This window comes from Aphis gossypii, chromosome 1, assembly GCF_020184175.1.
Source record: "Aphis gossypii isolate Hap1 chromosome 1, ASM2018417v2, whole genome shotgun sequence".
Lineage (NCBI taxonomy): Eukaryota > Metazoa > Arthropoda > Insecta > Hemiptera > Aphididae > Aphis > Aphis gossypii.
In genome coordinates this window covers 40,964,717-40,977,419 of record NC_065530.1, presented here as the reverse complement: position 1 = coordinate 40,977,419, position 12,703 = coordinate 40,964,717, and the positions used below count along the sequence as shown (strand labels likewise).

At 34.4% G+C, this 12,703-nt stretch overlaps 1 protein-coding gene across 3 annotated transcripts in view; it reads right to left on the bottom strand.

Annotated features, from left to right (window-relative positions):
• LOC114123530 (cilia- and flagella-associated protein 298-like) overlaps positions 1-12,703 on the bottom strand; it is a 53,208-nt gene that overhangs the window by 8,952 nt on the left and 31,553 nt on the right. Inside the window, exon 1 of one of the 3 annotated variants that reach the window (XM_027986546.2) lies at positions 1,269-2,966. The exons of 1 other annotated variant lie outside the window; for it this stretch is intronic. In XM_027986546.2, the coding sequence (XP_027842347.2) occupies positions 1,269-2,557 (1,289 nt within the window). In that variant the 5' untranslated portion in view covers positions 2,558-2,966. Of the gene's footprint in view, positions 1-1,268; positions 2,996-12,703 lie in introns of those variants that run through there. One more of the 3 variants, XM_050199056.1, reaches the window with a different exon arrangement.

Sequence of the window (12,703 nt, the reverse complement as noted above, 5' to 3'; positions counted from 1 at the left end):
TGTATAGCAAACACGTTTTAAAATCGTTTCGATAACTTATCGTTATCAACAATTTAAAAAAAATATGTACAAATTATAATAACTGTACAACAATTGATTATCTTCATAGTGTTGCACACAATTTTCAATTGCAAACATAAAATCTATGTACCTATTTATCAACATCCACAAACGTTATTCATATAATGTATACGTGTAAAACTATTTATTGAAATTTGAAATTATTGTTAGCTATGTAAACTATTTTGAATTAGATAATAGTAAAATAATGAAAATAATAATTTTAATGTTATGTGGAACTTATTTTAAATAAGCAATATAAATTGAACTTGTGAATAATTTATGCACGAACAATTGTCGTATTTTTGAACAATTTCCGTGCAAACATTAGACGCGCAAGAAACTGTCACGCGAACTATTTTCAGTGAACAATTGACGCATATTCAGCTGATTCGCATTACTCGTTAAGTTTAAGATATTGTATAGATAATAATATAAGTAAGACTTGAGTTTCTTAGATTCCCTTCATTCCCAACAGAAAGTTGTGAACATTTTCTTCTGTTAATTAAAAATATATTACTATATCAAACAAAAAGATTCTTAATTATAAATTCCGTTACAATATGGTTATTATACAATAAATTTCTATGGGCTTTATGAATGGTTTAAGCTCAGAAACAATGATAAATTAAATTTAGTAGAGAGTTTTCACGAACACTTTAAAGAGATGATAGTCCTCAAACAGAGTAAAGGAAAATGACACAACTGGTGGAAAAGACGTGAAAATAAACTACTTTAAAATTAAAAAATGCATAAAAAAATATAGAAAGAATAGAAAGATACGGGAAGTATGCAAAAATAATGCTGTAATATGTAGTAATACACATGTTAATGGGTTTAAATTCTGTGTTTAGCCGCTGTAATACTATTTTTAAGGGCTTTAAAACTAGGACAGATACAGAGATACAGAGAAGAGTTAATACTTTAATAGAACATCACGAAATTCTTCATATTTCAACACGTTTTCGATTTAATCTATAATTTATGTTGTAAAATAAAATTGTTCACTGTATTATAATGTGATCAATCTCCTACTGACAACCAATTTAATACAGAAGTATCCATTAAAAACCCTTAATTAAATACAAAACTAATCGTATAAGCTATTATAAACAGTTTATTTTAGCGGTTGACTATAAAATACTCTTTAGAAAATAAAAACTAATGATATATTGAAGCAAAAAATAAAAAAAATTTAAGCACCATACCCGGTGGAATTAGTTGGAAACGACGAAGTGGAAGCAGCGACGGTAGTGGTAGCGGTAACGGTTTTTACTGACCGTTCGAGGCTACTCTCGCAAACGCTCACTTCGCAGTCATCATTCTCGTCTGACCACTCGCCCCTGGACGGTTCGTTCGAGTCTGATTGTCTGAGCGTGTGTTCGGACAGGCGGAGAGCGTTCACGTAGTCGGCGATGGAGTCGTCCACGCCCAGCGTGGACCTGAGCTGATCACCGTAATACGTTTCGGACGCATCGTCGTCGTCGTCGTCATCGACATCGTCGCCAACACGATCGCCTCGTCGGCGATACAATGATTCACTGCCGGGTGTTCCGGTGCCGACGGGTGAAGTCGGCGCGACCGCGGCGCTGCTGTTGTTGGTGAGCGGAGTAGCCTCCGAACCAGATTTGGCCCGGGAAGCGGAACCGCCGTAGCCCGCAGCACTTCCGGTACCGACACCGCTTCCGGTAACTCCACCACCGCCAACCATTCGTCGGACGACGCGACGCTTGACTTTGGGCTTGCTGTGCCGGCCGGCGTACACGCAGAAATACGCGAGCGCCACGTACACGACGGACACGACGAAACACGGTATGGGAAACACCATAGAGTACACTAGCTGTCTGGTGCTCTTGGCCAGGTCCAGTTCGGTGATGACCACCCACGGTTCGACGCGGCTGTAGTAGCACGGGTAGCTGGCGCCCACCTCAAAGTACCTGAGCCGAAACTCGGTGCAGTTTAGCTGGGGCGGGTAACCGCACCCCTTGACGTTGGGATATATGCGGGCCAGGGAATACGTCCACCCGGCGGCCGGCTGCTCGGGCTCGATGGGCCGGTAGCCGCGGACGAGCAACGACCGCCGATGCCGGGCATTCAAGTCTCTCACCCCGGGCACGGTGTAGTTAACGAATATCTGCGCACACTCGTATATCTCTCGGGTGCAGCCCTCCCGGCACGACGCCCAGCCACCCGGAAGCGAACAGTTGGACGCGCCCTCGCGGACCTCTGAATAAGCGGTCACGCACGTTGTCGGCGTTTCGTCGAAATCCATCAGTATGGTCGTGATGGCCGGCTCGATGAGGAACGGCACCAAGAACAGAAACACGAACAGGCTGACGATGCCCAGCAGTATGAAGAAAGTAGTCAAGTAGAACAGCACCCGTTCCCGGAGCTCCTCCAGACGCTTCTTCTCCGCCTCTTCGCGCTGCTGTTTCTCCAACTGCTGCTCGATCGCCGCTGCCGCGTCGTCCGCCGCTGCCGGCCCGTCGTCATCCATCAGCTCATCATGGCACGTGGCCGTTGCCGCCCTCTTGCCTAACCGGCCGGCTGCTTGTTATTCGCATCTTCTACGCGATTTTTTCAATTTCAATTCGTTTGCTTATTTATTATTTTTACGCTATATATTATACGACCGGCGTATTCTGAGTTTAAAAAAAAAAAATTGAGCACACGTTTCACAAAAAAAAAAGAATTTCTTAAAATCAAATAACACTTCGTTGAACTATATTTTGTCGCTGTCGTCGAAGTTTAGTCTAAATTTTAATATTCACGTCGTTTATGTCGTTCGTCGTCGTCGCCGTCTGTCAATTGCCGAGGAGCGCGGAGAAGCGATCGTGACGTCTAATCGTTCGCTCAGATCCATTTTCCCGGTAGTATTATGAGAGTATAATGTACGTGGTAGATATGGTCATCTATTCGTCTCCGTTTGCACGTCCTAAAAACGCATATTGTTATAAAAATACAAACGCACATACTTGTATATCTTTTCACCAACGCAATCGCAACGAAAACTTTCTCGATCTCAACGCGGTGAGCTGGATTTGGATTGGGGGAAGGGGGTGTCTGGGGTAGGTTGATATTTTACGCACGTATTTGTATTGTATAAATATAATGAAGGTACCTTATATGTACCAACTCTTAAATTTTATTCAACGCTGCCGTACAACTAAGATACACGTACTGTACTTCTTTATATAAGTATATATATTATATCCGCTAACAAACTTATAATATATGCCGTTAAAGGACGAATGAGAAACGAAACTCGTAAGTAGAAATAACTTATATTTATTCAAGTTCCACGTGCTCAAGTCACTATACATATATGTTATACGCATTATATATGCGCCGAATATGTTTGAACCACTGTGCAATCAATCGTTTTACGCATAACTTTAGGTAATAATAATTTTACGTAGTATATAATATAGTAAATGGTAATAGGTGTGGTATGAATGTTCCCAATTCGTCTAGTAATATTTAATTTTTAAGAACATCAAATACAGATTATGCACAACTACCTTATAACAGTAATATTATCATCATTTTATATAGCTACTCATCTACATACCAACACCCTCCTTTCTTCCTTCAATCCTTCGATATATATTACACGTTACGCGTAATTCGTATAAATGAAAAAATATAAAACACAAAAGAAATAGAAATTAAAAACGTTAATAAAATTATCTCTACATATGAGATAAATATAATTATATTATATAGTATATTATTATTAATACCTACTAACATAAACTGAGATAGCTCGACAACTACAATATTATATTATATTATTATAGTTTATTTTACTATAGCCTCTATCAATAACATTACGACGTCTCGCGACAGCGTACGTTTATAATATTAAATGTAAAAATAGTGAGATAGTGAGAGAGAGAGAAAGAGAGCGAAAAGTATACGAACGCTACTAAAACACGCACGAATCTCATTTGTTGTTATTATTTTCGAATAAAGTACAATACGCAGTACGTGAAAACTATATATACTTTCATTGCATATTAGATATATATAAAATACGCTATACACACAACTATATTATATAACTGACGACTTATTGTTCACGCGCGTCCTCTATAAACCTATTATACGCTTAGTACGTATTGTTTTTTTCGTTAACGCATAATTTTATGTCTATCGTGTGTATATAATATATATATATATATATATATATATATATATATATATAATATATATATATATAAGACAGTTTTTTTAACACGACAGACTGGATTATCGTGGTTGTATTAACAGTTTTATGTTTTTGAAGGGAAAAAACATTTGTTGGTAGAAACAAATTTAAAGTAATAACTACAGATAACGATATGCACGATATGTTGGTATACACCTATTACACCTACACATTTTTCAATACGTTTTTTATCTTGGTCATATATTATTTTAAGTTTTCGCTATATTTTTAATTTCTTGTTCGAATAATTTTGCCAATACAGTTATTAGGTATCGAACCAATACATTTTAATAATTTATGAGAATTTTAAGTTTTTATATAGTTGACTGAAGTAGAGCATAACTATTTTGAGGGATATTTTTTGCAACTTTTACCACTTTTATCTATAAACTTTAAGAGCTTATAAATAAAATAAAAAACTATGTCGGTTCAATATTCGGTATATTTATAATACATACCAACATATTCATAAAATATGAGATATAATAAAAATATGAATAACTATTCCAAAAATTAGAAGTATAAAAATAAAAATAAAGATCACAAAATGTATATACGAGTAGAAGTACTAATAACTTATAATATTATGTACTATTAAATTATAGTATCTATATCGAAATATAATTTAAATAATAAAAATATGAGATTATTCAAACTAATGTAAACCACGATAAAGTCAAACCAAAAAGAAAATTCCCTTCTCAGAATGAAAAAAATTCACTTACACACAGGTGTTCATCGTATTTAAATAACGGTCTGTAATAAAATACACATTTATTAGCGTTTCATAAACTTTTACCTGCCTATACGGGAGTTATTATAGATACTATACTTTCTTGTTTTAATCAAACACAAGTTTAAATTAAATTAAACGAGGTCACTAAGTTTGATAAAAAAAAATAATATATATTACGTAGGACTAACGTACAATTCCCCATTTATGTTTGTATCGTAAAATGTAAATATCCCTCCGGACGGTTACGCGATGTTCAAAGCATATGTAGTATATACGTTGTATAATATTTACCTACGCTAAAATATATTCAAAATTGATTAATTTAAAATTTTAATAATATTCAAATGTATATCACACAGTGTTTATTTTAGAAATATTTTTTTTCCGTGATATGTAGATATACTTCATGACTTTATAACACGCGGTTTATCCACACAGATTACTAGTAATATATATATAATACATAATGCATTTAACACTCGACCTATGAACGTACGTTTATCTACAAAAGTATTTATCACAATTTATTCAGACGTGATTTTTTGCATAATCGTGCAATATTAGAGCGTAATATATCCTCGAACAACGCGTATTATATAATATATGTGTACCTACTCAAACGGAACGAATATAGATCGTGATCAAAATTCGGAAATTTCAGAATTGTGTATGATGATCGACGAGAAAATACATCATCGCGTTATTATATACATATTCTATGGGGGTATAATAGAGGTACAGCTTGAGATAAAAATAATATATATTGTGAAAAATCGTAGATCACGTATGTAGATTAGAGGAACTATGTACACAAAGCATGTCAGCTGCGGCGGCGGTGGCGGCATCAGAGATCGAGAAAGTTGCGTCGGATTATGCCGGCAAAATTGTATTGTATACGAACATAAAGTAGGTATAACGATATATTAATATATAGTATGTATAAAATATATTAACAGAGGCGGATCGAACACACTTTTGATGGTTTTCCGAACCAACAAAATTACGTGATGGGAGGTCGTCATGAGCATATTATGTTTAATGTGATTTTCAAAGTATAAACTTTTGAAGAGCTATAAGGAGTAATAGCGGTACAGTTACGGCCTACTGTTTGAATTGAACGAGACTAAAATACAAATAGATTTAAAATAGATAAAAGACCGTCACGGATATTTCTAGAAAATAGTACCTATAGCCATCATATAGTGATCCTGGCGACTTCGAGGCTATTCCATTATTTCCGCCTTTAAACATATAGGTAAATATATAGTTTTAAAAAATTTAATAAACAATTATTATTAGGTAATTGATATATTCATAATCTCCGGGCGCAAGTCGATAAAGGGTCTCGGATCAAAAAAAAAATTAAAAATTAAATTAAAAAAAAAAAAAAAAATACTTGATCTCGGGCCGCCTCTGTTAATAAATACGTAAAAAAAAAAAAAAACTATATCGCTATAATATTATAATAATATTATTATCATTATGCACAACGGATGAGACTTATATGACGTACCGTGTGCGGGCGGAGCGGCGACGGCGGCGGCGGCGTAATAACGTGGCGACACGGCGCGCTGCTGCTGCTGCGACGGCGGCAGCGACGGCGACGGTTAACGTGCTACTGAGAGAGCTCCGTCGGCGGGCCGCGATACGGTCGTACGGCGGCGGCGACCCAGCGGATTGATCGAGAGATCGAGCGGAGGAGCGACGTCGCCGGCGTGCGCTGCTCCTCGGTGCGATGCAGAGCGGCGACCGTCGTTGAGTTCGGCGGGGGACCGGGCGCCGTCTAGCGGTGTCCCGGCGGCCGCGGCGCGCGCGTGTCGTCCCGTACAGCGACGGACAGAGACGGACGGACGGCCCGAACGAGCGCCCGCGCAAGCGCCGTCGCGGAAATTACCACGACGGCGGCGGCGGCGGCAGATACGCGTATTGTGTGTAATGTATATATACATGCGTATAATTGCACGTCGGTTGAAAAAGTCGAAAGACGAAAAAAAAAAAAAGGGGGGAAAGACGGCCACCCGTGACCGCGTTTATGCTGAGCGCCCGTCGAAAAAAAAAAATGTTTACAACCCTCTCGCACGACAACGGCCGACGACGATAATCACGACACGCAGTTAATTATATTAACCCTAAGCGGGCCCCAAATCAGATATACCGATCGCCGTCGGTTCGATCCCGAAACGTTCCGACGATCAACCGTTCTGAAAACCTACACCTACAGACGTATTACAGTCTATACCATTATAGAGCACGTGCGTATCGCCAAGTGTCGTCCGCGATCTCGAGTCTGACGATGTGTTATCATGTCCTGCAGCCGACCGTATATGGTCACCGAGTCGTGGCCTCTGGTGACGGTAAAAAGTGGCGAGAGGGTAGGAGGTCACATAATGGGACACAATTCAGCCAATCGATAAGGCTCGTTCGCCCTATATATTTGATATATATATATATGCGTATTATATGCGTATGTGTCGTGGATGCGTAGAGGGTTGGCGGAGTGACGGCATACTATATTCGGACGGGAAGGAGGGCGGAGGTCTCGATAACGACGATTTGACGTAAAGTATTTTATGCACGTGCCGCGGGGGTGGACGGCGGAACGCGCGATATATGTTTAGACGATAAATATTATTTAGTAAAATACGAGTGTATAGCGAAATGACGATCTAGCCTGCGTGTATTACGCAACGACGATACGAGGAACTAAAGTCCCAAAACTTTGGCCGGTCTGTCGGTCCGTTTTTTCTTTTTCTTTTTTTTTCTTTTTTTTTATGTATATATCCTAGAAACCACCCGCCGCCACTCACACACACCCCTAGCGCGCGCCAATCCCGACGCCGCGCGATGGTGCTGTTTGATATATAAAACTATACATAGTTTCACTACACATATATCTGGTATAATGTATACACTGCGGGCTAGAGACCCCACGGACTGTGTATGTATTTCAATCCCCCCGAGACTGCTCTCTGGCGTATCGACTGAAGTCCACAGTACCTCTCCGCCATCGCCACAGACGTCTATGCTGTTATTATATTTTACGCTAATTTACATTTGACTCGCTCGCGCCTTATATTTCGGCGGACCGGCACAAAGACGGAATGACTTCAAAACAGCGACAACATCTACACCGCAATAAATCGGCCCCCGTGTATTTATATATCATAATAACCATATATAGATTATACGTACCTACGCACACGGCATCGGTGAACGTTTCCAATCGTTTCCTATACACCCGCGCTTCCACTTACACCCCAACTGACATCACACACACACACACACCGTAGTCGAACGATCCACCGCGCAAATGGCAATAAAATACATTTTGTACAATGCGTGTGCTGCACACAATCGGTGTCGGGTCGTCGTGCGGTCGTTGTTTGCAGTGGGGGGGAGGGGGTATATGTGTGTAGTACGTATTATTATTATTAATAATAATATTTTGAATCACGTGATTCGAGAAAACAAAATTTACTAGGTCGGGTGACGGGGCAAACTAAACCACGGTATTTGGCTAGCGAGAGATTGTATTGGACTAATAGTATTCTACCACGTATATTACCTATACATACGAAAGGCATTTTTCTTATCGTTGAATATCCATACAAGCTCGGTTTTAACAAATTACTAATAAACGTGCGAGTATAGGTATATTACGTATAAAACAAATTAAAATAATAGTTGTTGATGAGAAGTAGATAGACGGGGTGTACATATAAGAAGACTACGAAATGATTCAAGCAACAAGAAAGAAAAATTTCCAGACATCACTGTAGGCTATGCAATATACGTGTAACAAGAGTGTGGCCGATTCCACTGCGTAAAGAATTTAAATAATACAAGTAAACGAGTGAATAACTCCGAACAGAAAAGTGAGCAAGTTTTATATTATTTGCTTCTTTTCATGTCCTTAACGCATAAGTTTAAATGTTCTTAGTGAAAAAATAAAATTATTCAAAAGTTCTCGTTTATTATTAATTGAATCCACCGGCCACCTTGATCCTCAGCAGTAAACACTGTCGCAACATAATGGGTGTCTTTAAATGTTGAAAGAAAAAGAAAAATGATTCTGTTACAGAGCTTGATAACGATAACTCACTGAATTTTACGTTTCATAGAAACGCTATCTCCTCAAAAACTATTCAAGAAACTATACACGTGCCATACTGAAGAATTCCAAAAATTACCTCCCTCAAGTATGTTCGATAATAATTATAGTTACAGGGCTTTATAAAACTTATAAAACTAAAAGCTAGTTGCTATACGTATAATGTAGAGCACTAATTTTGATTTTTTAAGTTTAAATATTGATTTATATCAAACTTTAAATGAAACTAAAACACTAAAATAAATAATTATTAGATAAAAACTATTAAATATAAAAAAAAACATTTGAAAAATGTATGTAAACAATCTTATTTATTTATTTACGTCTTATAAATATTTATAATGTATACTGCAATATACTACGATAAGCTGTAATCTGTATACACTAAATATTATAAAATTCAATTTTAGATATATAACTATAAAAAACAATAATCTGCACAAAAACACAAAAACGCAAATAGTAAGGAATGAGTATTATATTATAATGAGTTGAATAATTTTCTTTTAAAATAATTACAAAAAATATCTACATTTGCCTAAAAAATCAAAATTAGGATGAGTAGTTTATAAGTTATAACTGTTATAAGTATTTAAAGTTAAGGTTAGCGTAGTGGAAGAGTACGGGGATATCCCGCGGTCTACTACTCTGTTTATCTTAAGTTTAAATACTTTTTAACAACTCATTAATTACTTGTTCAAATTTCAATATTTATGCAACGAAAAACTATAAAAAATATTCTGCTTTAAAATATTAAATTAAAAGTTTATGTTTTCAATCAAAACAGTAAAAAACTGAAAAAACTCTAACGATAAAAATTATTATGACATATGATATATTTATGATGATTTATTTAAAATAATGAGTGGTTCATTAAAAAAATTACCATGTACAAAAAATATTATAATTTTAAAATCTCGTTATAAACATTTTTTTTTTCTATTATTATTAAAATTATGTTTTTTTACGCCTGAGATGATTTACGCTACAAGAATTCTGCACCTTTTGATGCTTATAATTACCAATTTTTGGAGCAAGCCTGCCTAAGTAAGTATAACTACCAACTGCATAATATTATAACTGAAAGAATACCAAAATTATTGCTTGTAAAAGATACAATAAAATAAAACAGGGAACTCGTTGAGTAGGGCACTCTAATAGATGCGTGTTAAAGTTTAATTTAATGATAAATCATTGTACTTGTATGAAAAATGATTCGGAATGAAGTAGACGATTAATATATAATACAGTTTGAAAATTATATCATTTATCTTGAAAATTATTATTTTAATATTTGTTGATAATTTCAAGTCTCTGTGGTTATTTCTTTCTAAATAAATTATTTTACAACAACAAAAACAATCAATTTCTTTAAAAACAGGCGTTGAATAAATATTCTTGTTTTTCATTGTTTTTTTTATTACTTTTACTCTAATAACTTAGAAAATAGTTTGCTATTATTATTTTTCATCTTTCAAAGTACAAACTAGATTAATTTTTCAACCTGAATAAAAGATAAAAGAGAATTTTCTCCTTCAAAACATAATGATTTATAAAAACGAATTAAATAAAAAGTAAATTTTATAGTAAGACCAATACAGATAACGGTGATCAGTAGAGATTATAAAAATAGTAATAAAAGTTCTTATTTTATGACACAGTAAGAAAACAACCAAACCGGAGATAATCATATATGTGCCTATAATATTTACTAATAAAAATAGATAATTTATACATAACCGATATAATAATGAAATTATGAAATAGCATAAGTTAAACAACTTTAAATTCAACAATAACCAGTAAAAAAACTAATAAATCTAAAAACTAAAACTAAAATAACATTTAAATGTTTTACCCGGTGGCCGGTATATTTGTGATTTATGTTTTTTTTCTTTTTAATTTAACTGGTTTTGACATTATTTTAAGCAATCATTACAACCTCAATTCATACCTTAATAAGTTCTACAGTGCTGTCATAAAGTTGAAAAAATCTCTTAAAGAAAAAAATAAAATATTTATTAAAATATAGCTTTAAAAACAAATAAAATTTACTACATGAAAAATCATGGTAAAAAATTAACCTAGGTATATAGAATTTGTTCTAGTACCTATTATACGTAGGTATTGTAACCTTTAAATATAAAACAAGACAGCTATTGGTTTTACAGTGATATACTTGAATTACTGAAAACGCTTTTAAACAATATTCTCGTGTTTCAATCCTTTTAAGTTTATAGCCGACCTAACCAAACACCTAAATAACATAATATAGATACAAAGTACTTCGGGTTTAAAAGATGAAAACTTTTATTGCTTTTTGGTATGTATAAAAAATAAAAACAATATAAATTATTATTTCACTCGGTAATGTTGCTTGATTTATTAAGTTTTAGCTTCTAGGTAATTTTACATTTAAAGTCTTACAATTTGAATTGAAATATTACCAAACAAGTAAACTATCCAAAATCTGTCTTAAAGTTTTCGAATCCTTTTAACCAACAAAAAATACCACACAGGATAATAAAGGGAATTTGAGAACAAATAAAACCCTTATCCAATCAATCGCAACAGTGGCTTAAATAAATAACAATAATAAATAATCTACTTTAAATCTTCGGGATTTACACTTAAAGCTCACATTTTAAGAACATGTAACAATATAAATTAACAAAAGATACTATAAGTATTAAAAAAACTTTATATTTATAAGTATTTAATACTTAGTTACAGAAACAACATAAAAAAACTGATTTAATTTAATTTAATTTTTTTTCTTTTTGAACAGACCTCAAAGAAAGCTCATCTGTGTAATCATTACTACTGCTTTTCACTTTATTTATCAACAAACAACTTAACTTCATAATTATTTAAAAACTGAAACTATCATTATACAATGTTCCGATTAAAAACAATTATTAATAAGTGTTCCTGAGTACAGATGGCCATCATAATGATTACGTCAAATAAAAGCAGGAAGACAATAAACTGTGCAAATAGTATACAATAATTTACCTCAATAAACGAACATTTTCAAGATTATGTTTTAGCAAATTACATTGAATAAACTAAATTTCCACCAATTGTTTGAATTCAGGAATACTATAATTTGAAGACTGAAGACACCATTCACCATAAATACAATTGTTAGTTTAGATTTTTAGAGCAATACTTAATCACTATAACTTTTTATTCACGCACATTTATTATACTAAATTTCGCTGAAAATTTTTTTTTCAATCATACAAGGAATAAAAACTGAACTAAAAACAATAAATTACATACTATCGTATGGTTAAACCAAAAGCTGATAGTATATTGGTACATCAATCATTAATAATATCGTAATAATTAGACAAATATTAGTATAAACACTTATTGTAAATTATTTCGGCTCTGTCGTTCGTGTATTTATCTGACTACTATATGATATATGATAACTCCCTACACATTTTTTTATGACTTATTACTTTTATTATTTCCTGTAACATGTAACTGACAGTAAAATTGTATAGTACCTACCTACATATTTTATACTTTCATATTAAAATCGTACATTTAGATACCTATATTATGGTAATTATGC